General features: G+C 47.2%; 1 protein-coding gene and 19 non-coding genes across 20 annotated transcripts; 13 read left to right on the forward strand and 7 right to left on the reverse strand.

The window, feature by feature from the left end:
• Window positions 1–555: 555 nt before the first annotated feature.
• On the reverse strand, window positions 556–674 carry LOC149095030 (5S ribosomal RNA). Its single transcript, XR_016205300.1, has one exon. It is a non-coding gene; the product is annotated as a 5S ribosomal RNA (ribosomal RNA).
• Window positions 675–1,124: 450 nt separating this feature from the next.
• LOC149095031 (U2 spliceosomal RNA) lies at window positions 1,125–1,316 on the forward strand. The gene has a single exon (XR_016205245.1). It is a non-coding gene; the product is annotated as a U2 spliceosomal RNA (small nuclear RNA).
• A 5,913-nt stretch (window positions 1,317–7,229) lies between these two features.
• Window positions 7,230–7,393, forward strand: LOC149095032 (U1 spliceosomal RNA). Its single transcript, XR_016205287.1, has one exon. It is a non-coding gene; the product is annotated as a U1 spliceosomal RNA (small nuclear RNA).
• Window positions 7,394–8,283: 890 nt separating this feature from the next.
• Window positions 8,284–8,402, reverse strand: LOC149095033 (5S ribosomal RNA). The gene has a single exon (XR_016205301.1). It is a non-coding gene; the product is annotated as a 5S ribosomal RNA (ribosomal RNA).
• A 358-nt stretch (window positions 8,403–8,760) lies between these two features.
• On the forward strand, window positions 8,761–10,725 carry LOC149095034 (uncharacterized). Its single transcript, XM_089281963.1, has one exon. The coding sequence runs from the start codon at window positions 8,935–8,937 to the stop codon at window positions 10,723–10,725; it is 1,791 nt and encodes a 596-aa protein (XP_089138089.1). The 5' UTR covers window positions 8,761–8,934.
• A 3,898-nt stretch (window positions 10,726–14,623) lies between these two features.
• Window positions 14,624–14,819, forward strand: LOC149095035 (U2 spliceosomal RNA). The gene has a single exon (XR_016205262.1). It is a non-coding gene; the product is annotated as a U2 spliceosomal RNA (small nuclear RNA).
• Window positions 14,820–15,046: 227 nt separating this feature from the next.
• LOC149095036 (U1 spliceosomal RNA) lies at window positions 15,047–15,210 on the forward strand. The gene has a single exon (XR_016205269.1). It is a non-coding gene; the product is annotated as a U1 spliceosomal RNA (small nuclear RNA).
• Window positions 15,211–16,100: 890 nt separating this feature from the next.
• LOC149095037 (5S ribosomal RNA) lies at window positions 16,101–16,219 on the reverse strand. The gene has a single exon (XR_016205302.1). It is a non-coding gene; the product is annotated as a 5S ribosomal RNA (ribosomal RNA).
• Window positions 16,220–16,669: 450 nt separating this feature from the next.
• On the forward strand, window positions 16,670–16,861 carry LOC149095038 (U2 spliceosomal RNA). The gene has a single exon (XR_016205247.1). It is a non-coding gene; the product is annotated as a U2 spliceosomal RNA (small nuclear RNA).
• Window positions 16,862–17,088: 227 nt separating this feature from the next.
• On the forward strand, window positions 17,089–17,252 carry LOC149095039 (U1 spliceosomal RNA). The gene has a single exon (XR_016205270.1). It is a non-coding gene; the product is annotated as a U1 spliceosomal RNA (small nuclear RNA).
• An 890-nt stretch (window positions 17,253–18,142) lies between these two features.
• LOC149095040 (5S ribosomal RNA) lies at window positions 18,143–18,261 on the reverse strand. The gene has a single exon (XR_016205303.1). It is a non-coding gene; the product is annotated as a 5S ribosomal RNA (ribosomal RNA).
• A 450-nt stretch (window positions 18,262–18,711) lies between these two features.
• Window positions 18,712–18,903, forward strand: LOC149095041 (U2 spliceosomal RNA). Its single transcript, XR_016205248.1, has one exon. It is a non-coding gene; the product is annotated as a U2 spliceosomal RNA (small nuclear RNA).
• A 227-nt stretch (window positions 18,904–19,130) lies between these two features.
• On the forward strand, window positions 19,131–19,294 carry LOC149095042 (U1 spliceosomal RNA). Its single transcript, XR_016205271.1, has one exon. It is a non-coding gene; the product is annotated as a U1 spliceosomal RNA (small nuclear RNA).
• An 890-nt stretch (window positions 19,295–20,184) lies between these two features.
• LOC149095043 (5S ribosomal RNA) lies at window positions 20,185–20,303 on the reverse strand. The gene has a single exon (XR_016205304.1). It is a non-coding gene; the product is annotated as a 5S ribosomal RNA (ribosomal RNA).
• Window positions 20,304–20,753: 450 nt separating this feature from the next.
• LOC149095044 (U2 spliceosomal RNA) lies at window positions 20,754–20,945 on the forward strand. The gene has a single exon (XR_016205249.1). It is a non-coding gene; the product is annotated as a U2 spliceosomal RNA (small nuclear RNA).
• A 227-nt stretch (window positions 20,946–21,172) lies between these two features.
• LOC149095045 (U1 spliceosomal RNA) lies at window positions 21,173–21,336 on the forward strand. Its single transcript, XR_016205272.1, has one exon. It is a non-coding gene; the product is annotated as a U1 spliceosomal RNA (small nuclear RNA).
• An 890-nt stretch (window positions 21,337–22,226) lies between these two features.
• Window positions 22,227–22,345, reverse strand: LOC149095046 (5S ribosomal RNA). The gene has a single exon (XR_016205305.1). It is a non-coding gene; the product is annotated as a 5S ribosomal RNA (ribosomal RNA).
• Window positions 22,346–22,795: 450 nt separating this feature from the next.
• On the forward strand, window positions 22,796–22,987 carry LOC149095047 (U2 spliceosomal RNA). Its single transcript, XR_016205250.1, has one exon. It is a non-coding gene; the product is annotated as a U2 spliceosomal RNA (small nuclear RNA).
• A 227-nt stretch (window positions 22,988–23,214) lies between these two features.
• LOC149095048 (U1 spliceosomal RNA) lies at window positions 23,215–23,378 on the forward strand. The gene has a single exon (XR_016205274.1). It is a non-coding gene; the product is annotated as a U1 spliceosomal RNA (small nuclear RNA).
• Window positions 23,379–24,268: 890 nt separating this feature from the next.
• LOC149095049 (5S ribosomal RNA) lies at window positions 24,269–24,387 on the reverse strand. The gene has a single exon (XR_016205307.1). It is a non-coding gene; the product is annotated as a 5S ribosomal RNA (ribosomal RNA).
• Window positions 24,388–24,521: the final 134 nt, after the last annotated feature.

Below are 24,521 nucleotides of genomic sequence, written 5' to 3' on the forward strand. Positions count from 1 at the left end.
AAAGTAACAGGAGAAGTGCTGGCCAAACCGTGAGTTGATTTCTACCTTACGATTGTTGTGTTGGTGGTTCGTTGACTAAACTAGACAACGGTCCGAGCCTCCGTCATTCTCCAAGTCAAGTCATGAATAGAATTGTTTTGACGGCTCGAATTCGTGTCGACCGTTAATATGCAACGGCTCGCGTGTGTTGTTTGCTTTGCCGTTGTTGATCGGGCGCATTTCTTTGGGAATTGGCGTAGTTTTCCGCACTTTTAGCTGCTTGAAAACCGTTCGGCAAGGCAGAATATCATTTTGCTTCGAATTATTTGATGTCACACACGCCAATTTGATGTCATAAATAACCGTTTCGCACGCGAACGTTAGCGCGCGAGACTTCGATTCTAATTTATCCCGCGATCATTTTAAGGGTACTTTTCATGTTTTCTAGCTATCTTTTGAGTCTCCTGAAATGTGTAAAAAGTTATTTGTGCTTTCCAGCCACTGGAATAGCCAAAGGTTGTAGTAAAAGAAAGAAAAAATGAACATATGCAAAATAAAACGGCCGAGAAAATGAAAAGTCTACAACACGGGGTATTCCCAGGCGGTCACCCATCCAAGTACTAACCCCGCCCGACAGGGCTTAACTTCGGTGATCGGACGAGAACCGGTGCTTTCCCTGTGGTATGGTCGTAGACAAGAGAAAGGGGTGAAAATTTAGTCTTTTAAACGAGCCACCAAAGCAAAAGCAAAGCAATAATAGCAACCAGCAATCTTTTAGCAGGCATTTCTTGACTTCTCTGCAAGTTGTATGCACGTGGAGAGCGAATGTTGATAACGTAGCCGTTTTTTTTTCTGCCTGTGTCTGTAGCGCTATCTTAGTAACGGAGTCATTACGGGTCTTTAACATGTTGCCTCGTTTTGGAGGGCAAAAAGGTGTTTGATCTCACTCACCCCTGGAGGCACGTTATCAACTTTGCTGCTGATTTTTGTGGACTTGTGTTGTAGAACAAGTGCGTCTACGACGGCAACTTGCTCCATGGCGTCGGCCTACAGTCGGCTCCAGGCCCCTCGGCGACAGCATATTGACCACCATATCTCAAAGGGGGAAACCCTGGACCACCCTCCTAGGGAAGGGAAGGTCCGGTATCGCTTCTCGGCCTTTTGGCTAAGATCAAGTGTAGTATCTGTTCTTATCAGCTTAATATCTGATACGCTGCTCATTGAGCAGCTCATATATTAAACTGATTTTTGGAACTGGGCTGTGGAAAAGAGGCTTGCCTCGTCCCAGCCACGGGTTGCCTCGGTATAGCACTACCTCCGAGTGCGGCCCACTTCCCCTCGGGGAAGAAACCTTCATTCAATCAAAGAAAGAAATCAAAGAAAGCCTCCTCCTGACACTAATGTCTGGCGTTTTTCTCTGTCGACAGGCACAGACTGAGGAGGGAAGCTACTCTAGAGCCGCCTAGAAGTGAGGCTGGAGGTTCTAGCACGCCCGCAAAGCACTACCACAAGGATATAGAGGTAAGGAGGTTTGCCTTTGACGGCCCCCGCGTCAAGAATTTTCATACTTACCTGACGCTTTAGAGTGTATGGCCGGAGGCCCTATCCTTGTGGTGTGCCAAAAGTCTTCACTCCCGTCTCTTTTGGTAAGTACGCCAGTTCTCTGGTTGTAAAGCTTTTTGAGCTTTCTGCGTTTTCGACGCTACACCTTTCATCATCTTTTTGGGCGATTTTCGGCGCCATATTTGCTTCGAGTTTCTTGTTGGTTTTTGAGTTGTTGTTTGGTTGGCGCGGGGTACCCATCCGGTGGGGTGCACGCCCATCCGGGCTTAACTTTTCTTCTTCCCCATTTGGGGTTTCTTCGTTGTCATTATGGTGCGTCGCTCATTGTCGCGCACTATCGATATTGACTGCAAGGGCTTCTCAGCTGAGACTACATCTCCTGATGTTGCCAAATGGGTGCTAGAATATTTCGTTAATAACCACCCTAATTATAAAGTAGTTTCCATTCAATTGTGTTCTGGGCGTGTCGCCCGTGTTTCCTTTAGCAATGAAAGTAATTCTGCTAAAGAGACTTTGGAGGAGCTGGGTGAGGTTACTATAAATGAAGTTCGATGTTTAATCGTTCGTCCTGCACCTCCCCCCCCTCGGGTGGTGAATGTCTTGGTTTACAATTACCCCTTTGAATTCCCTGACGACCCTGTTGCCACTGTCCTTGGCAATTTTGGCGTTGTTAAAGGTGTGGGGTACCAGCGTTGGACCAACATCCCCGATGTGTGCACTGGCACTCGGTTGGTCCGTATGATTGTGAAGAAGGACATCCCCCGTTTTGTTTTTGTGGAAGGTTTCCGGTGTAAGGTGTGGTATCGGGACCAGCCCTTGACCTGCGACATCTGCTCTAAGGGTGGTCACAAGGCTTCTGCTTGCCCCGATAAAGGCAAGTGCCTCAGATGCCATCAGCCTGGCCATGTTGCACGCCACTGCCCTAATCCTTGGGGTGTTGCTGGCAATCCCCCCCCTGTTCCGGCAGGTGACCCTTCCCATGGCCCTCAACAGGCTGAAGACCTTGACGCTAGGTTCAGGTCCGTGTCGGAAGATGCGCAGGCCTTGGCGTCTGCTTGTTCGGAAGATTGTGCTTTGGCTGATGCAGCCAGTGTGGCTGAAGCGGTGGTTACCGCTTTCAGCCAACCTGATGGTGATAATGAACCAGTTGTTGTTGTGGATGAAGGGCATGTGGCTCTTGATGAGCGCTTTAACCAATTAGATGAATTGGACTCTCAATTGAGTCAATCAATTATGGCAAATTGTGGACCGGGTGGGGCTCCACCCGGGGGTGAATTATGTAATGTCTCCCAAATTAACATAAATAACAGTAATTTAAGTAATAGTAATGATAGTGAGTCTATCTTTAGTAATAATATAAATGTTAGTATTATTGGTAGTGAAAATAGTAACGTTAGTGATAGTATTGGTAGTGTTGCCACCCCTGTGGATACTGAGATGTCTCTGGCGTCTGATCCACGTAAGCGGGCCATTTCGGGGGATTCCTCTGAGGATGTTGAGAGTGGGCCTTCTGTTCCCTCTTCTCCATCTCCTGGGCCCAAGCCCAAAATTCCATCCAAAAAGCTCAAGAAGAGTACCGGCGCTCCTTCCTCTACGAGCGTTGGGGGTGGGTCCTCTGCTCCCCCCTCCTCTTCTGCTGCACCCGTTACTAAAAGCTCGTCCACAAGGCCTAAAAAGAGTACTGATGCCTCCAACCGGTTGCCACCTGGGGTTGTTTCGGCAGCACGCCTGGCCAGGGCGAGGTCATTTATTAAAAAGTGATTGTTCTGTGAATTTGGGATGGCCACTCATCTCTTCTGTGTGATGGCTTTGTCCATCCTTACCCTAAATTGTAACGGAATTCGGGATCAATCCAAACGGGCTGGTCTCGTGCAATGGTTGCGATCTCTCCCTGTGAGTGTGGACGTTGTCTGCCTCCAGGAGACTCATTGTGTTTCCTCTGGTGAATGTTCTTCTTGGTTTTCGTCTTCTGGCTTTTGTTCTCTTCCTTCCCCTGGCTCTGCCCATTCTTGCGGCTGTATTGTTTTGTATCGTCCGTGTCTGTCTATGGTTAAATCGTGGAGTGATGTCGATGGTCGTTTTCTTCAATGTGAATTTTCATATCTCGATAGGTCTTTTCGTGTTTGTTGTATCTATGGCCCCAATCGCAACCCTGCACGTGATCAGTTCCTGGATGATCTTCATCCCATGATTGATCCCTCCGTTCCTACTATCTTGGCTGGCGATTTCAATACGGTCTTTGACCGTGCTATTGATCGCTTTGGTTCTGACCCTGCTGACTGTTCTCGGGAGAGTTCTTCTTCTCTTCGGTGCCTCTTTGAGGCATGCTGTGTTATTGATGTTTGGAGGTATCTCCACCCTTCTACCTCGGGTTTCACTTGGACTAGGTGGGACGGCACCCGCGCATCACGTATTGACATCATCGGCGTTCCGTATGTCTGGGTGCCGTCCGTATCTTGTTGTGATATCCTTCCGTGTCCCTTTTCGGATCATTGTGCGGTTTTGTTGTCGGTATCAATCCCTGACGTTGTACCCCCTGGTCCGGGGCTCTGGAAGCTGAACACCTCCATCCTTGAGGACGAGGACTATGTCAAGTCCATCTCCGAGTTTTGGATGGCGTGGCGGTCTTCTATCCTTCGTTTCCCGTCCCTTGCCAAGTGGTGGGAGGAGGGTAAGAGCCGTATTAAGGGCATTACCATCCGGCACTGTTGTGCAAAATCATCTGCCCAGTCCCGTAATCGAGACCTTTTGGTTCGTCTAATTGACCATCTTAAGACTAAAATTGACGCCGGGTCTACTTCTTGCCTTGGCCCCTACCATTCTGCCCTCGCTGAGCTGGCTACCCTAGATTCTAAGGCTGCTAAAGGAGCGCAGGTTCGCTCCCGAGCCCGCTGGATTGAGGAGGGTGAGTCCTCCTCAGCCTATTTCTTCAGGTTGGAGAAGAAGCGCTCAGCAGATCGCTGGATCTCTGCGTTGAGGGAGAGTGACGGTTCCATCATCTCCTCCCCTCCTGACTTATGCCGTTGCCTGTCGTCTTTCTATTCTTCTCTCTTCACTGCAGTTTCTACCGATCCCTCTGTGCAATCATCCCTCCTGCATAATGTCTCGTCCTCTCTGGAGCCTGATGAAGCTGCCCTCTGTGAAGGTCACCTCACGCCAGTGGAATGCCTCATTGCCCTTCAGGGTATGGCTCGAAGGAAAGCGCCTGGCCTGGATGGCCTCCCAGCGGAGTTCTATCTAAAATTTTGGAGTGTTCTGGGATCGGATCTTGTCTCCGTACTGAACTCTTGCTTCGATGCGGGCAACATGTCCCTCTCTCAACGCAGAGGTGTCATCACGCTTTCCTTCAAGAAGGGTGATCGGCTGGATCCGCGCAACTGGCGCCCAATTACCCTCCTAAATGTTGACTACAAATTGGCATCGCGGGTCGTTGCGGGCCGCCTTTTGAAAGTAATCCATCTTGTTGTCAACAAAGACCAAACCTGCGGGGTCCCGGGTCGTTATATTGGGGAAAACGTCGCGCTTCTCCGCGATGTTGTCGACTATGCGGCGCACTCTGTCACCCCTATTGCCATTCTCTCTTTAGATCAAGAGAAGGCCTTCGACCGCGTCGACTGGTCCTTCATGAAGTCCACTCTGCAGACCATGGGTTTTGGCCCCTCCTTCATTTCTTGGGTAGACTTGTTTTATCATCGTGTCCAGAGTGCGGTTAACGTCAACGGCTACCTTTCTCCGTTCTTCAACCTGTCAAGGGGTGTCAGGCAGGGTTGTCCTCTGTCCCCCCTGTTGTACGTTCTTGTATCTGAGGTCCTTGCAGTCAATATCCGTTGCAACCCTCGCATCTCTGGGTTGTGTCTTCCTGGCTCTGCCCCTCTTTCTCCAATCTCCCAGTATGCTGACGATACGTCACTTATTCTCACTTCTGATGATGCCATCCATGCTGTGTTTGAGACTTACGCCCTATTTGAGAAGGCCTCTGGGGCTAAGCTCAACCAATCAAAATCCAAAGGCCTCTGGTTAGGCGGTTGGAGTGGTCGCACTGATCCTCCGGTCGCGCTAGATTGGTCCTCCACCAAATTAAAGCTTCTTGGTGTTTTTCTTGGTGTGGGAAACCTGGAGGAAGATAACTGGCGTCCTCGAATTGATGCGGTGGACCATGTTCTCAAATCCTGGCGTTCTCGTGTGCTTTCTTTTCGTGGTAAGGCCCTTGTCATTAATGCTCTTGCTCTCTCCCGGGTCTGGTATGTGGCATCCCTCATCCACATGCCAGCCTGGGTCCTTAAAGAACTATCCTCTCTTGTTTTTTCCTTCTTCTGGAGTGGAAAACGTGAGCTGGTTTCACGCTCCACTGTCGTGCAGCCTCCTCTTTTTGGTGGTTTTTCTGTAGTGGACATCAAACTGAAAGTGTTTTCCCTTCTTGGTCAATGGGTGAGGCGCTTCGCCTCTTCTCCATCTGGCTGGGCCACTTTCATGTCCTATTGGTTCAGCCACTGGCTCGATGCGTCTCCCCTGGATGTGTTCTCTGACCCTTTTTCCTTTGGCCCTTGGGTCTTACCACCCTTTTATAAGTCTTTGTTGTTTGCGTGGCGTAACCTCGATGGGTCTTTCTCGGTGTCTCGTAACTCGCTGGTTTTTGGTTCTTCGTCTTGTCATGTCTGTTGTTCAGTCTCTAATATGTCTACTAAATTGTGTTATCAATATTTGCTCTCTGAGAACATGGTTTCACCGCACTGCGTCGAGAAATTTGCGCCTACATTTGGGCCTCTTCATTGGCCTACTACGTGGCGCACTCTCCATCTTTTCGACCTGGACCGTCAAGTTATCGACGTCAGCTGGAAGATCGCCCATGGGGTCCTCTACACCGCGCAGCGCCTTGTGTCTTTTGGATTGCCAGTTCCTCTGCCATGTTTTTGCGGTGCTCCAGTGGAATCGCTGGAGCATCTTTTCTTCTTCTGCCCTCTCGCTCAGAGTACTTTGTCCTGGCTTCAGTCTCTCATGTTTTGTTTTTCCTCCATGTGTCCTGTCATCCTCTGTAGGCATGCTCTTTTTGGTTTTAGTTCTGATGAGTTGAGGGCCACTCCTCGCATCTTTGTTTACCTCCTCAATGCTTGTAAGCTCTTGATCTGGCAATCCCGGAATGACTTCCGTTTCCGAGACATTCGCCCTGGTGCCACTTCCATCATCGCCCAGGTGAAGACGCGGGTAAGGTTCAACCTCCCGCTGTTCTTCAAGCGGTTTAAATCTCCTCGCCGGAAAAGGTATTTTCATCGTCAATGGGGCGCTCGCGGTGTAGTAGCTTCTGTTGCTGCTGGTCAGCTTTCTGTTAATATTTAAGTTTATCCGTTGCGTGTCCTCTTGTACTGGGTCTCCTTGGTTGGTGTACTGTACTGAGGCTTGTGTCCTGTGTTGTTCTGTTCCGTTACCTTGTTTTCGTTTCGTTTGTATTGTCTGTCCTGTTGTGTTTGTTATGTATGTAGGGTTTTGGGTTTGGGAATTTCTGAGAAAGGTAGGCAGGGTTCGATTCCCTGGCGAAGTTGGCGAACTGGCTACTTTTGTAGGTGTTCCCTACCTTAGGTAGACCCATTAGTGTTGGACTTGCACTGTATCCACGCTATGGATGAGGCTGTCAGTCGGCGGGCATTGCACTTCCCGTAAGGGAGCCCGGCCGTCTACCTTAAACACAAAAAAAACTTACCTGACGCGGGAGGTACTGTGATCAAGGAGGCAGTCCTCTCAAGGCGAGGCCCTTTCATTGCACTTCGATCGGGTTGACCCTTGCGATTACCCCAAATGTGGGTAACTCGAGCGTATAATTTCTGGTAGTGGGGGCCTGCGTTCGCGCTCGCCCCCGAAAAAGTGCAAGTGTTGGCCCTGTGAATGGTGGATGGTTAATGATTGACGCTTTGCTTTGTTCGTCAGTTGGCCGGGCCGGGCTGGACGACTGGGCACAGTGAACAACGAAGGAACGTGTCAAGCAAGCAAGCCAAGGATTTCCAGCTGCAACTGAAAAGGCGAGTGCGCTGGAACTCGTGTTGTCATGCATCTATGTTGTACTGAACTGAAGAAGGTGGCTTTTCCGATTTGCGTTTGTTTCGGCAGGCGGTCAATCATTGACTCGATCCCCGCCAAGTTTGTCCTCGAAGTAACGTTCGTCGACTTACAGTATGGAAAGAGCAAAGGACAAGGAAAGTAACAGGAGAAGTGCTGGCCAAACCGTGAGTTGATTTCTACCTTACGATTGTTGTGTTGGTGGTTCGTTGACTAAACTAGACAACGGTCCGAGCCTCCGTCATTCTCCAAGTCAAGTCATGAATAGAATTGTTTTGACGGCTCGAATTCGTGTCGACCGTTAATATGCAACGGCTCGCGTGTGTTGTTTGCTTTGCCGTTGTTGATCGGGCGCATTTCTTTGGGAATTGGCGTAGTTTTCCGCACTTTTAGCTGCTTGAAAACCGTTCGGCAAGGCAGAATATCATTTTGCTTCGAATTATTTGATGTCACACACGCCAATTTGATGTCATAAATAACCGTTTCGCACGCGAACGTTAGCGCGCGAGACTTCGATTCTAATTTATCCCGCGATCATTTTAAGGGTACTTTTCATGTTTTCTAGCTATCTTTTGAGTCTCCTGAAATGTGTAAAAAGTTATTTGTGCTTTCCAGCCACTGGAATAGCCAAAGGTTGTAGTAAAAGAAAGAAAAAATGAACATATGCAAAATAAAACGGCCGAGAAAATGAAAAGTCTACAACACGGGGTATTCCCAGGCGGTCACCCATCCAAGTACTAACCCCGCCCGACAGGGCTTAACTTCGGTGATCGGACGAGAACCGGTGCTTTCCCTGTGGTATGGTCGTAGACAAGAGAAAGGGGTGAAAATTTAGTCTTTTAAACGAGCCACCAAAGCAAAAGCAAAGCAATAATAGCAACCAGCAATCTTTTAGCAGGCATTTCTTGACTTCTCTGCAAGTTGTATGCACGTGGAGAGCGAATGTTGATAACGTAGCCGTTTTTTTTTCTGCCTGTGTCTGTAGCGCTATCTTAGTAACGGAGTCATTACGGGTCTTTAACATGTTGCCTCGTTTTGGAGGGCAAAAAGGTGTTTGATCTCACTCACCCCTGGAGGCACGTTATCAACTTTGCTGCTGATTTTTGTGGACTTGTGTTGTAGAACAAGTGCGTCTACGACGGCAACTTGCTCCATGGCGTCGGCCTACAGTCGGCTCCAGGCCCCTCGGCGACAGCATATTGACCACCATATCTCAAAGGGGGAAACCCTGGACCACCCTCCTAGGGAAGGGAAGGTCCGGTATCGCTTCTCGGCCTTTTGGCTGCGATCCTGTTGTGGGATTGTTTCGGGCATTTTTACTTTTGCCGTCCCATATATGTAAAAATGGAAACTGACAAAGATTGTGGTACGGTGAGTTGTGAGGTTTTGAATATGGAAATAAGCGATAGTGTTATTGTTAACGCTGATATCCCAAGTGTACGTTCTGTTGATGCTGTCCCTGGAGAGAATACTGTTGGTGCTGTCCCTGGAGAGAATGCTGTTGTTCCTGGTGAAAATGTGGTCCCTGGTGGAAATGTTGTTGACGTCTCTTCTGACGCTTTATCTGCTAATGCGAATGTTGAAGCAATGAACGTTCCTCGCGCTGATTCTGTACTTCAGCCTGAAAATTTAGATGCTGGGGCTCGCAATTGTGCCGTTGTAGATGGGGAAACTTACGCTTCTAGAGCGGCGAGAACGACTGGTTCTGCTGACAACGCCCCGCAATCATGGCGTCGTTCGTTTGTTAATGACATGCCGAAACGCCCTCGATCCGCACTGTTCACACCTTCACGTTTTACATCTGCTCGTTCAGTTTTCGATGCCCTTAACTCCGCAAACGTTGACGCCGCTGAAATTCAGTGCTTACAGCGAAAAATGAACGGTGAAGTGGTGGTCACTTTCAAATCTCCTGCCGCCAAAGAAAAATTCCTAAGCCTGAATTCTATCACGATCAATAATGAAAGTTACGCTATTCAAGATATCGACAGGCCTCTTACATTCTTGACTATTTACGACGCTCCTTTTGAACTGAGTGATTGGGCTATAATAAAGCGCCTCGCTCCTTTCTGCGAGGTTATTCATTATCGCCGTGGTAAATTTGATTACGCACCTAATATCTACAATGGTTTACGTCATTATCGCGTCCGGATTGTCAAGCCCGTCCCTAACTTTCTCCGTTTTGGTAAATATCAAGTCTTTGTAAAGTATGCTGGTCAGCCGCTTACCTGCCGTAAATGTAATTTGCCTGGCCATTTTAGTAATGCTTGCGACCACAAGGTGTGTTTCAACTGTGAGAACATTGGTCACGAAGCGAACCGTTGTCCAGCCCCGCCTCTATGTCACTTCTGCAAAGAGGATGGCCATCTTAGTAGCCATTGTAGGTACTCGTGGGTCTCTCCTGTTGTCTACGGTGAGCCCACAGATGAATCTGCTCCAGTGAACGTTGATGACGACGATGACGATGACGCCTCTGATGTTAGCGACGCTTCCTATAAGACCCACTCTGGCGATTCTTTTGCATGGGCGGACGAGTCCGATTTGTCCGACGCCTATGTCGATGTTGTAGAAGACCTCCCTTTAGCCGCAGCTCTGCCTTCTAAGACCCATCCACCTCCTGCTGATGCCGCTGAACCATCTGTTACCGCTACCGCTACTCCATCTGCTGGTCCATCGATTTCTGTGCCTTCATCTGCCGCTGAAACCCCTGTTCTGTTTACACCATCCGAATCACTGCCAAATGCTCAACCTGTCAACGTTCAACCTGCTAACTCTTCACCTGCTGCTAATCCTCCATCTGGTCAATCACAACATGTTCTAGATTCTCAGGGTCTCATCAAACCTGATGTCATCGTCATCGATACTCCGTCAAATCCTCCTCCCGCCAATTCTTCCACTAGTTCTGCCCGTCCTCGAATCTCTCGCCGTACTCCCGCTCCAGTCCCTGAAGCTCTGGCAGCGGCTGCTCTTCGCAAACCTACCTCTCCTTCCCTAGTTGCTGGCAAACCACGTTCCTCTGCTCCCCCTTCGTCGCCGATGGAGGCGTCCTCTGACTTAAAACGCAAGGCCCAGACCCAGACTGATGCTGTCCCTAAGGAGAAACGTAAACAAAAGAAAGGCAGGAAACATAAAGAGTAATTTTGTTATGTTCCTCTTTTAAGTCCTTTTTCTGAGATACTTTCAAAGTCCTAACTATTAATGCGAGGGGTTTGGGGAATCCCCTTAATAATAATCTCCTCTTCGATCTTATTGAAAAATCCGACTGCGACATTTGTTTTCTTCAAGAAACGCTAGTCAGCTCTGAGGCAAACATCAGGGCCCTTTCCCGTAGATGGTTGGGGCGTAGTTTTTGGTCCCCCGCAATTGGAAAGCAAGGCGGTGTTGCCATTTTAATTTCCCCTAAATGCTCCGATGAAATTGTATCTTGGAAAAAGGACTCTAATGGGCGATTAATTAGTCTTTTGGTCAGGATTGATGGTGTCGATATTAATTTTGTTAATATTTATGCTCCCACCAATCTTACTGATCGAAAATCTTTTTATGAATCTCTTCATGAATTTTTTATTCCCGCCTCTGCTCTTGTGATCGGGGGCGATTTTAATTGTTATGACAACGCGCTCGATAAATTCGGAGGTAATGTTTCTATCGGCAACGAATGTAGCTCTTTGAAATCTGATTTTATTTTGGTTGATGCGTGGCGTAAATTACATCCCCGCGCGCGCGAATTCACTTGGTTTAATCATGACTATTCAATTGCCAGCCGTTTGGACAAGTTCTTTGTTTCCAAAGACTTGTTTACATCCGACTGTCAATGTGAAATCTCACCTTGCCCGCTTTCCGATCACGACTTCGTTTCTTTTGTTTTCCAAATCCCTGATGCTATTAAACGTGGCCCAGGGGTATGGAAATTTAATAATTCGCTTCTTGACGATAAAAGTTTTTGCGATAATATTCGTAGTTTAATTCAAAGTCACGTTTCTTATTTCGCTTCTTTTGCCTCTCCTCAAGATTGGTGGGAGTTCTTGAAAGTTTCCATCAAGGAGGAATCGATTTCTTTTTCCCGCCAAAAACGGCGTCAATTATGTCGTGATCGTGTTTTTCTAACGAATAAATTAATCGGTCTTCGTCAACGCTTGGTTGACGGTGACAATTCTGTTGTTGACTTAATTCATGACGTTGAATGCCGTCTAAAGGCCATTTATATTAAGGAAACTGAAGGAATTTTAATTCGTAGTCGCGCTGAATGGCTTGAAGACGGTGAGCGTCCTACTCGCTATTTTTTCCAACTACAATCGTCTAACGCTCAAAAAAGCCACATGTCATCGATCTATGACTCGTCCGGCGCCGAAGTTTCTTCTCAAGAAGAGATTGAGCAAGCACATGTTGATTTCTATTCCTCCTTGTTTTCTGAAGAACCCATTGATTTGAATTTCCAAAACGATCTTTTCTCTTCTCTTTCTCGCCAGCTTTCGCCTGATCAATCGTCATTGTGCGAAGGTGCAATGACAATTGATGAAATTTCTTTTGCTATTAAAAACATGAATACAAACAAATCTCCCGGGCCCGACGGTCTAACCGTTGAATTCTATCGAAAGTTCTGGGATGTTCTATCGCCTCATTTAATTCTTGTTTATAATGCGTGTTTTGAAGCTGGCGAGATGTGTGACTCCATGAAAACGAGTAATACTCGCGTGATTTTTAAAAAAGGTGATCGGAAATCTCTTAAAAATTGGAGGCCGATTTCCCTCCTCAACGTTGATTATAAAATTTGCTCTAAAGCTATTTCTGTTCGTCTTTCTAAAGTTCTCCAATTCATTGTCGATCCTGACCAAACATGTTCTGTTCCCGGGCGGAAAATTCCTTCAAATCTTCACGCTCTCAGAGACATTTTAGATTACATAGACCGTACTGGTGAAACTGGCATTTTAGTAAGTCTCGACCAGGAGAAGGCCTTCGATCGTGTTAACCGTACCTTTTTACAGAATCTTTTAATTCGTTTTGGCTTTGGTCCTTCTTTTTGCAATTGGATCAATACTTTTTATAATGGTGCTAACATGCGTGTGATTGTTAATGAATGGCTTACGAAGCCGATTCCTTTATCTCGCGGGGTCCGCCAGGGGGATTCCCTTTCTCCGATGTTGTATATTCTTTGCGTTGAAACTCTTGCGTGCAAAATTCGTTCGTGCGCTGAAATCGAAGGCTTTCTCCTGCCTGGTGCTAGAGGTTCCCAATATAAAGTAGGGGTTTACGCTGATGACACGACTAGTCTAGTTAAATCCGTTCGTTCTCTTGAGATTCTTTTCAAAGTCATTCAAATTTATGAGCGGGGATCTGGGGCTAAACTCAACGTTTCCAAAACGGAGGCCATGTGGTTGGGTGCGTGGCGCTCACGCACTGATCAACCATTTGGCCTCACGTGGGTGTCAAAAATGAAAATCTTGGGAGTGGTCTTCGGACAAAATCCTGAATCCGACAATTGGCAGCCTAAACTGAAAAAGTTAGAAAATCATCTTAATTTATGGAAATCTCGTTCTTTATCTTTAGTTGGTAAATCTTTAATTGTTAATACGTTAGGTATTAGTAAATTGTTATATCTTGCTACTATTCTTTCTGTTCCTAAATGGGTTGTTACTGAAGTCAATAACTTAATCTGGCCTTTCCTTTGGGGGTGTCGTATTGAAACTGTAAGTCGACAGTCGTGTCATCAGTCTTTTTTAAGGGGGGGGTTAGGTATAATTAATTTTAAGGTTAAAGCAGATGCGTTAAAACTAGCTTCTATTATTTCTAATTGTACCAGTGCCGATTCAAAGTCTTTTTATCTTATTAAGTATTTTTTCGGTGCTAAGTTATCCTCTTTTCGATCGGAGTGGAGTTTTCTTCGGGATAACTCCTCCCCGAGCGCACAATTTTTGACGCCTTTTTACTCGAATTGCCTTTCCGTTTTAGACAGTCTTCGCAAGATTTTGTCTTGCCAAGACTGGCTTGATTTTGTTTTTACCTCGAAGAAATGTTATTCTACCCTTCTTATGGAAAAATCGTCCTCGCCTGTAATTCATCGTTATTGGGTTTCTTTCTTGTCTATCGGTTTTGACTTGGATCGGCATTGGTCTCTTGTCCGTGATGGTTTTTCTGAGAATTTTAAAAATGATCTATTGTGGCTGATTATTCTGCGAGCGGTCAAAGTTCGTGACTCCATGAAGAACTGGGGTTATATCAACTCTGACCGCTGCGCATCCTGCCCTCGAAAAGAAACAATCGATCATTGTTTCCTTAATTGTGCTCGCGTGAAGTCTGTTTGGACACACTTCACGCCTATTTTGTCTTCTCTTCTTGGTGTGACTTTTCTACCTAATTGTCTTTTTGTTTTCTTCTTTCAATGGCCACGCGTGGATCCTAGAAATGCACGCTTGGCCAGATTTGTCATCAAAACCGTTCTTTACGGAATTTGGAAATTTCGTAACAAATCTACCTTTCATAATGGAAACGAAGACTCCCGCGCTATTATTCGTTATATTAAAACTGATATCCGTAAACGAATTTCTTTGGATCATTTCCGATTGTCCAATTCGAACTTTGCGTCCGCCTGGGAGTCTTCACTCTGTGTTATTTCTGATTCCTCCTATCGCATTTTCTTATAATGTCTACATATTCACAATCCGTGCGCGGACTGCTTCGGTCGTTCCCTGCTCACAGGCTCCTTTGTTGGGGATTTTGGTTGGCCTCCTCAGAGACCCCCTTAGGGGATTGTGTTGCGGGGTCGATGCAGGAGCTAACTCCGGATTTTGGATATTGTATATAGTGTAAATAGTTAGATCTAACGTTATTCTAGATAAATTATAGTCGTTCTCCTTAATTATGATCGCTTTAGCTTAGTATATACGTATCAACATAATGGACAATGAATATTTAACGAACACTTCCGAATACTTCCGATCATTCCCGAACATTTTTTTTTGTAATATCTTAGTAATTATTTTTGATACATAGCTATATGTGAGGGGCCAAGCCCACGTGCCTTGCACTTTTTAACTTGTACATAAGTAGTTTATTGAGAATAAACTCATTTCAAAACTTAAAATCTGTTCTTATCAGCTTAATATCTGATACGCTGCTCATTGAGCAGCTCATATATTAAACTGATTTTTGGAACTGGGCTGTGGAAAAGAGGCTTGCCTCGTCCCAGCCACGGGTTGCCTCGGTATAGCACTACCTCCGAGTGCGGCCCACTTCCCCTCGGGGAAGAAACCTTCATTCAATCAAAGAAAGAAATCAAAGAAAGCCTCCTCCTGACACTAATGTCTGGCGTTTTTCTCTGTCGACAGGCACAGACTGAGGAGGGAAGCTACTCTAGAGCCGCCTAGAAGTGAGGCTGGAGGTTCTAGCACGCCCGCAAAGCACTACCACAAGGATATAGAGGTAAGGAGGTTTGCCTTTGACGGCCCCCGCGTCAAGAATTTTCATACTTACCTGACGCGGGAGGTACTGTGATCAAGGAGGCAGTCCTCTCAAGGCGAGGCCCTTTCATTGCACTTCGATCGGGTTGACCCTTGCGATTACCCCAAATGTGGGTAACTCGAGCGTATAATTTCTGGTAGTGGGGGCCTGCGTTCGCGCTCGCCCCCGAAAAAGTGCAAGTGTTGGCCCTGTGAATGGTGGATGGTTAATGATTGACGCTTTGCTTTGTTCGTCAGTTGGCCGGGCCGGGCTGGACGACTGGGCACAGTGAACAACGAAGGAACGTGTCAAGCAAGCAAGCCAAGGATTTCCAGCTGCAACTGAAAAGGCGAGTGCGCTGGAACTCGTGTTGTCATGCATCTATGTTGTACTGAACTGAAGAAGGTGGCTTTTCCGATTTGCGTTTGTTTCGGCAGGCGGTCAATCATTGACTCGATCCCCGCCAAGTTTGTCCTCGAAGTAACGTTCGTCGACTTACAGTATGGAAAGAGCAAAGGACAAGGAAAGTAACAGGAGAAGTGCTGGCCAAACCGTGAGTTGATTTCTACCTTACGATTGTTGTGTTGGTGGTTCGTTGACTAAACTAGACAACGGTCCGAGCCTCCGTCATTCTCCAAGTCAAGTCATGAATAGAATTGTTTTGACGGCTCGAATTCGTGTCGACCGTTAATATGCAACGGCTCGCGTGTGTTGTTTGCTTTGCCGTTGTTGATCGGGCGCATTTCTTTGGGAATTGGCGTAGTTTTCCGCACTTTTAGCTGCTTGAAAACCGTTCGGCAAGGCAGAATATCATTTTGCTTCGAATTATTTGATGTCACACACGCCAATTTGATGTCATAAATAACCGTTTCGCACGCGAACGTTAGCGCGCGAGACTTCGATTCTAATTTATCCCGCGATCATTTTAAGGGTACTTTTCATGTTTTCTAGCTATCTTTTGAGTCTCCTGAAATGTGTAAAAAGTTATTTGTGCTTTCCAGCCACTGGAATAGCCAAAGGTTGTAGTAAAAGAAAGAAAAAATGAACATATGCAAAATAAAACGGCCGAGAAAATGAAAAGTCTACAACACGGGGTATTCCCAGGCGGTCACCCATCCAAGTACTAACCCCGCCCGACAGGGCTTAACTTCGGTGATCGGACGAGAACCGGTGCTTTCCCTGTGGTATGGTCGTAGACAAGAGAAAGGGGTGAAAATTTAGTCTTTTAAACGAGCCACCAAAGCAAAAGCAAAGCAATAATAGCAACCAGCAATCTTTTAGCAGGCATTTCTTGACTTCTCTGCAAGTTGTATGCACGTGGAGAGCGAATGTTGATAACGTAGCCGTTTTTTTTTCTGCCTGTGTCTGTAGCGCTATCTTAGTAACGGAGTCATTACGGGTCTTTAACATGTTGCCTCGTTTTGGAGGGCAAAAAGGTGTTTGATCTCACTCACCCCTGGAGGCACGTTATCAACTTTGCTGCTGATTTTTGTGGACTTGTGTTGTAGAACAAGTGCGTCTACGACGGCAACTTGCTCCATGGCGTCGGCCTACAGTCGGCTCCAGGCCCCTCGGCGACAGCATATTGACCACCATATCTCAAAGGGGGAAACCCTGGACCACCCTCCTAGGGAAGGGAAGGTCCGGTATCGCTTCTCGGCCTTTTGGCTAAGATCAAGTGTAGTATCTGTTCTTATCAGCTTAATATCTGATACGCTGCTCATTGAGCAGCTCATATATTAAACTGATTTTTGGAACTGGGCTGTGGAAAAGAGGCTTGCCTCGTCCCAGCCACGGGTTGCCTCGGTATAGCACTACCTCCGAGTGCGGCCCACTTCCCCTCGGGGAAGAAACCTTCATTCAATCAAAGAAAGAAATCAAAGAAAGCCTCCTCCTGACACTAATGTCTGGCGTTTTTCTCTGTCGACAGGCACAGACTGAGGAGGGAAGCTACTCTAGAGCCGCCTAGAAGTGAGGCTGGAGGTTCTAGCACGCCCGCAAAGCACTACCACAAGGATATAGAGGTAAGGAGGTTTGCCTTTGACGGCCCCCGCGTCAAGAATTTTCATACTTACCTGACGCGGGAGGTACTGTGATCAAGGAGGCAGTCCTCTCAAGGCGAGGCCCTTTCATTGCACTTCGATCGGGTTGACCCTTGCGATTACCCCAAATGTGGGTAACTCGAGCGTATAATTTCTGGTAGTGGGGGCCTGCGTTCGCGCTCGCCCCCGAAAAAGTGCAAGTGTTGGCCCTGTGAATGGTGGATGGTTAATGATTGACGCTTTGCTTTGTTCGTCAGTTGGCCGGGCCGGGCTGGACGACTGGGCACAGTGAACAACGAAGGAACGTGTCAAGCAAGCAAGCCAAGGATTTCCAGCTGCAACTGAAAAGGCGAGTGCGCTGGAACTCGTGTTGTCATGCATCTATGTTGTACTGAACTGAAGAAGGTGGCTTTTCCGATTTGCGTTTGTTTCGGCAGGCGGTCAATCATTGACTCGATCCCCGCCAAGTTTGTCCTCGAAGTAACGTTCGTCGACTTACAGTATGGAAAGAGCAAAGGACAAGGAAAGTAACAGGAGAAGTGCTGGCCAAACCGTGAGTTGATTTCTACCTTACGATTGTTGTGTTGGTGGTTCGTTGACTAAACTAGACAACGGTCCGAGCCTCCGTCATTCTCCAAGTCAAGTCATGAATAGAATTGTTTTGACGGCTCGAATTCGTGTCGACCGTTAATATGCAACGGCTCGCGTGTGTTGTTTGCTTTGCCGTTGTTGATCGGGCGCATTTCTTTGGGAATTGGCGTAGTTTTCCGCACTTTTAGCTGCTTGAAAACCGTTCGGCAAGGCAGAATATCATTTTGCTTCGAATTATTTGATGTCACACACGCCAATTTGATGTCATAAATAACCGTTTCGCACGCGAACGTTAGCGCGCGAGACTTCGATTCTAATTTATCCCGCGATCATTTTAAGGGTACTTTTCATGTTTTCTAGCTATCTTTTGAGTCTCCTGAAATGTGTAAAAAGTTATTTGTGCTTTCCAGCCACTGGAATAGCCAAAGGTTGTAGTAAAAGAAAGAAAAAATGAACATATGCAAAATAAAACGGCCGAGAAAATGAAAAGTCTACAACACGGGGTATTCCCAGGCGGTCACCCATCCAAGTACTAACCCCGCCCGACAGGGCTTAACTTCGGTGATCGGACGAGAACCGGTGCTTTCCCTGTGGTATGGTCGTAGACAAGAGAAAGGGGTGAAAATTTAGTCTTTTAAACGAGCCACCAAAGCAAAAGCAAAGCAATAATAGCAACCAGCAATCTTTTAGCAGGCATTTCTTGACTTCTCTGCAAGTTGTATGCACGTGGAGAGCGAATGTTGATAACGTAGCCGTTTTTTTTTCTGCCTGTGTCTGTAGCGCTATCTTAGTAACGGAGTCATTACGGGTCTTTAACATGTTGCCTCGTTTTGGAGGGCAAAAAGGTGTTTGATCTCACTCACCCCTGGAGGCACGTTATCAACTTTGCTGCTGATTTTTGTGGACTTGTGTTGTAGAACAAGTGCGTCTACGACGGCAACTTGCTCCATGGCGTCGGCCTACAGTCGGCTCCAGGCCCCTCGGCGACAGCATATTGACCACCATATCTCAAAGGGGGAAACCCTGGACCACCCTCCTAGGGAAGGGAAGGTCCGGTATCGCTTCTCGGCCTTTTGGCTAAGATCAAGTGTAGTATCTGTTCTTATCAGCTTAATATCTGATACGCTGCTCATTGAGCAGCTCATATATTAAACTGATTTTTGGAACTGGGCTGTGGAAAAGAGGCTTGCCTCGTCCCAGCCACGGGTTGCCTCGGTATAGCACTACCTCCGAGTGCGGCCCACTTCCCCTCGGGGAAGAAACCTTCATTCAATCAAAGAAAGAAATCAAAGAAAGCCTCCTCCTGACACTAATGTCTGGCGTTTTTCTCTGTCGACAGGCACAGACTGAGGAGGGAAGCTACTCTAGAGCCGCCTAGAAGTGAGGCTGGAGGTTCTAGCACGCCCGCAAAGCACTACCACAAGGATATAGAGGTAAGGAGGTTTGCCTTTGACGGCCCCCGCGTCAAGAATTTTCATACTTACCTGACGCGGGAGGTACTGTGATCAAGGAGGCAGTCCTCTCAAGGCGAGGCCCTTTCATTGCACTTCGATCGGGTTGACCCTTGCGATTACCCCAAATGTGGGTAACTCGAGCGTATAATTTCTGGTAGTGGGGGCCTGCGTTCGCGCTCGCCCCCGAAAAAGTGCAAGTGTTGGCCCTGTGAATGGTGGATGGTTAATGATTGACGCTTTGCTTTGTTCGTCAGTTGGCCGGGCCGGGCTGGACGACTGGGCACAGTGAACAACGAAGGAACGTGTCAAGCAAGCAAGCCAAGGATTTCCAGCTGCAACTGAAAAGGCGAGTGCGCTGGAACTCGTGTTGTCATGCATCTATGTTGTACTGAACTGAAGAAGGTGGCTTTTCCGATTTGCGTTTGTTTCGGCAGGCGGTCAATCATTGACTCGATCCCCGCCAAGTTTGTCCTCGAAGTAACGTTCGTCGACTTACAGTATGGAAAGAGCAAAGGACAAGGAAAGTAACAGGAGAAGTGCTGGCCAAACCGTGAGTTGATTTCTACCTTACGATTGTTGTGTTGGTGGTTCGTTGACTAAACTAGACAACGGTCCGAGCCTCCGTCATTCTCCAAGTCAAGTCATGAATAGAATTGTTTTGACGGCTCGAATTCGTGTCGACCGTTAATATGCAACGGCTCGCGTGTGTTGTTTGCTTTGCCGTTGTTGATCGGGCGCATTTCTTTGGGAATTGGCGTAGTTTTCCGCACTTTTAGCTGCTTGAAAACCGTTCGGCAAGGCAGAATATCATTTTGCTTCGAATTATTTGATGTCACACACGCCAATTTGATGTCATAAATAACCGTTTCGCACGCGAACGTTAGCGCGCGAGACTTCGATTCTAATTTATCCCGCGATCATTTTAAGGGTACTTTTCATGTTTTCTAGCTATCTTTTGAGTCTCCTGAAATGTGTAAAAAGTTATTTGTGCTTTCCAGCCACTGGAATAGCCAAAGGTTGTAGTAAAAGAAAGAAAAAATGAACATATGCAAAATAAAACGGCCGAGAAAATGAAAAGTCTACAACACGGGGTATTCCCAGGCGGTCACCCATCCAAGTACTAACCCCGCCCGACAGGGCTTAACTTCGGTGATCGGACGAGAACCGGTGCTTTCCCTGTGGTATGGTCGTAGACAAGAGAAAGGGGTGAAAATTTAGTCTTTTAAACGAGCCACCAAAGCAAAAGCAAAGCAATAATAGCAACCAGCAATCTTTTAGCAGGCATTTCTTGACTTCTCTGCAAGTTGTATGCACGTGGAGAGCGAATGTTGATAACGTAGCCGTTTTTTTTTCTGCCTGTGTCTGTAGCGCTATCTTAGTAACGGAGTCATTACGGGTCTTTAACATGTTGCCTCGTTTTGGAGGGCAAAAAGGTGTTTGATCTCACTCACCCCTGGAGGCACGTTATCAACTTTGCTGCTGATTTTTGTGGACTTGTGTTGTAGAACAAGTGCGTCTACGACGGCAACTTGCTCCATGGCGTCGGCCTACAGTCGGCTCCAGGCCCCTCGGCGACAGCATATTGACCACCATATCTCAAAGGGGGAAACCCTGGACCACCCTCCTAGGGAAGGGAAGGTCCGGTATCGCTTCTCGGCCTTTTGGCTAAGATCAAGTGTAGTATCTGTTCTTATCAGCTTAATATCTGATACGCTGCTCATTGAGCAGCTCATATATTAAACTGATTTTTGGAACTGGGCTGTGGAAAAGAGGCTTGCCTCGTCCCAGCCACGGGTTGCCTCGGTATAGCACTACCTCCGAGTGCGGCCCACTTCCCCTCGGGGAAGAAACCTTCATTCAATCAAAGAAAGAAATCAAAGAAAGCCTCCTCCTGACACTAATGTCTGGCGTTTTTCTCTGTCGACAGGCACAGACTGAGGAGGGAAGCTACTCTAGAGCCGCCTAGAAGTGAGGCTGGAGGTTCTAGCACGCCCGCAAAGCACTACCACAAGGATATAGAGGTAAGGAGGTTTGCCTTTGACGGCCCCCGCGTCAAGAATTTTCATACTTACCTGACGCGGGAGGTACTGTGATCAAGGAGGCAGTCCTCTCAAGGCGAGGCCCTTTCATTGCACTTCGATCGGGTTGACCCTTGCGATTACCCCAAATGTGGGTAACTCGAGCGTATAATTTCTGGTAGTGGGGGCCTGCGTTCGCGCTCGCCCCCGAAAAAGTGCAAGTGTTGGCCCTGTGAATGGTGGATGGTTAATGATTGACGCTTTGCTTTGTTCGTCAGTTGGCCGGGCCGGGCTGGACGACTGGGCACAGTGAACAACGAAGGAACGTGTCAAGCAAGCAAGCCAAGGATTTCCAGCTGCAACTGAAAAGGCGAGTGCGCTGGAACTCGTGTTGTCATGCATCTATGTTGTACTGAACTGAAGAAGGTGGCTTTTCCGATTTGCGTTTGTTTCGGCAGGCGGTCAATCATTGACTCGATCCCCGCCAAGTTTGTCCTCGAAGTAACGTTCGTCGACTTACAGTATGGAAAGAGCAAAGGACAAGGAAAGTAACAGGAGAAGTGCTGGCCAAACCGTGAGTTGATTTCTACCTTACGATTGTTGTGTTGGTGGTTCGTTGACTAAACTAGACAACGGTCCGAGCCTCCGTCATTCTCCAAGTCAAGTCATGAATAGAATTGTTTTGACGGCTCGAATTCGTGTCGACCGTTAATATGCAACGGCTCGCGTGTGTTGTTTGCTTTGCCGTTGTTGATCGGGCGCATTTCTTTGGGAATTGGCGTAGTTTTCCGCACTTTTAGCTGCTTGAAAACCGTTCGGCAAGGCAGAATATCATTTTGCTTCGAATTATTTGATGTCACACACGCCAATTTGATGTCATAAATAACCGTTTCGCACGCGAACGTTAGCGCGCGAGACTTCGATTCTAATTTATCCCGCGATCATTTTAAGGGTACTTTTCATGTTTTCTAGCTATCTTTTGAGTCTCCTGAAATGTGTAAAAAGTTATTTGTGCTTTCCAGCCACTGGAATAGCCAAAGGTTGTAGTAAAAGAAAGAAAAAATGAACATATGCAAAATAAAACGGCCGAGAAAATGAAAAGTCTACAACACGGGGTATTCCCAGGCGGTCACCCATCCAAGTACTAACCCCGCCCGACAGGGCTTAACTTCGGTGATCGGACGAGAACCGGTGCTTTCCCTGTGGTATGGTCGTAGACAAGAGAAAGGGGTGAAAATTTAGTCTTTTAAACGAGCCACCAAAGCAAAAGCAAAGCAATAATAGCAACCAGCAATCTTTTAGCAGGCATTTCTTGACTTCTCTGCAAGTTGTATGCACGTGGAGAGCGAATGTTGATAACGTAGCCGTTTTTTTTTCTGCCTGTGTCTGTAGCGCTATCTTAGTAACGGAGTCATTACGGGTCTTTAACATGTTGCCTCGTTTTGGAGGGCAAAAAGGTGTTTGATCTCACTCACCCCTGGAGGCACGTTATCAACTTTGCTGCTGATTTTTGTGGACTTGTGTTGTAGAACAAGTGCGTCTACGACGGCAACTTGCTCCATGGCGTCGGCCTACAGTCGGCTCCAGGCCCCTCGGCGACAGCATATTGACCACCATATCTCAAAGGGGGAAACCCTGGACCACCCTCCTAGGGAAGGGAAGGTCCGGTATCGCTTCTCGGCCTTTTGGCTAAGATCAAGTGTAGTATCTGTTCTTATCAGCTTAATATCTGATACGCTGCTCATTGAGCAGCTCATATATTAAACTGATTTTTGGAACTGGGCTGTGGAAAAGAGGCTTGCCTCGTCCCAGCCACGGGTTGCCTCGGTATAGCACTACCTCCGAGTGCGGCCCACTTCCCCTCGGGGAAGAAACCTTCATTCAATCAAAGAAAGAAATCAAAGAAAGCCTCCTCCTGACACTAATGTCTGGCGTTTTTCTCTGTCGACAGGCACAGACTGAGGAGGGAAGCTACTCTAGAGCCGCCTAGAAGTGAGGCTGGAGGTTCTAGCACGCCCGCAAAGCACTACCACAAGGATATAGAGGTAAGGAGGTTTGCCTTTGACGGCCCCCGCGTCAAGAATTTTCATACTTACCTGACGCGGGAGGTACTGTGATCAAGGAGGCAGTCCTCTCAAGGCGAGGCCCTTTCATTGCACTTCGATCGGGTTGACCCTTGCGATTACCCCAAATGTGGGTAACTCGAGCGTATAATTTCTGGTAGTGGGGGCCTGCGTTCGCGCTCGCCCCCGAAAAAGTGCAAGTGTTGGCCCTGTGAATGGTGGATGGTTAATGATTGACGCTTTGCTTTGTTCGTCAGTTGGCCGGGCCGGGCTGGACGACTGGGCACAGTGAACAACGAAGGAACGTGTCAAGCAAGCAAGCCAAGGATTTCCAGCTGCAACTGAAAAGGCGAGTGCGCTGGAACTCGTGTTGTCATGCATCTATGTTGTACTGAACTGAAGAAGGTGGCTTTTCCGATTTGCGTTTGTTTCGGCAGGCGGTCAATCATTGACTCGATCCCCGCCAAGTTTGTCCTCGAAGTAACGTTCGTCGACTTACAGTATGGAAAGAGCAAAGGACAAGGAAAGTAACAGGAGAAGTGCTGGCCAAACCGTGAGTTGATTTCTACCTTACGATTGTTGTGTTGGTGGTTCGTTGACTAAACTAGACAACGGTCCGAGCCTCCGTCATTCTCCAAGTCAAGTCATGAATAGAATTGTTTTGACGGCTCGAATTCGTGTCGACCGTTAATATGCAACGGCTCGCGTGTGTTGTTTGCTTTGCCGTTGTTGATCGGGCGCATTTCTTTGGGAATTGGCGTAGTTTTCCGCACTTTTAGCTGCTTGAAAACCGTTCGGCAAGGCAGAATATCATTTTGCTTCGAATTATTTGATGTCACACACGCCAATTTGATGTCATAAATAACCGTTTCGCACGCGAACGTTAGCGCGCGAGACTTCGATTCTAATTTATCCCGCGATCATTTTAAGGGTACTTTTCATGTTTTCTAGCTATCTTTTGAGTCTCCTGAAATGTGTAAAAAGTTATTTGTGCTTTCCAGCCACTGGAATAGCCAAAGGTTGTAGTAAAAGAAAGAAAAAATGAACATATGCAAAATAAAACGGCCGAGAAAATGAAAAGTCTACAACACGGGGTATTCCCAGGCGGTCACCCATCCAAGTACTAACCCCGCCCGACAGGGCTTAACTTCGGTGATCGGACGAGAACCGGTGCTTTCCCTGTGGTATGGTCGTAGACAAGAGAAAGGGGTGAAAATTTAGTCTTTTAAACGAGCCACCAAAGCAAAAGCAAAGCAATAATAGCAACCAGCAATCTTTTAGCAGGCATTTCTTGACTTCTCTGCAAGTTGTATGCACGTGGAGAGCGAATGT

Source organism: Orbicella faveolata, unplaced genomic scaffold (genome assembly GCF_042242905.1).
Source record: "Orbicella faveolata isolate gen_17 unplaced genomic scaffold, um_ofav_v1 contig_7, whole genome shotgun sequence".
In the NCBI taxonomy this organism is placed as follows: Eukaryota; Metazoa; Cnidaria; class Anthozoa; order Scleractinia; family Merulinidae; genus Orbicella; species Orbicella faveolata.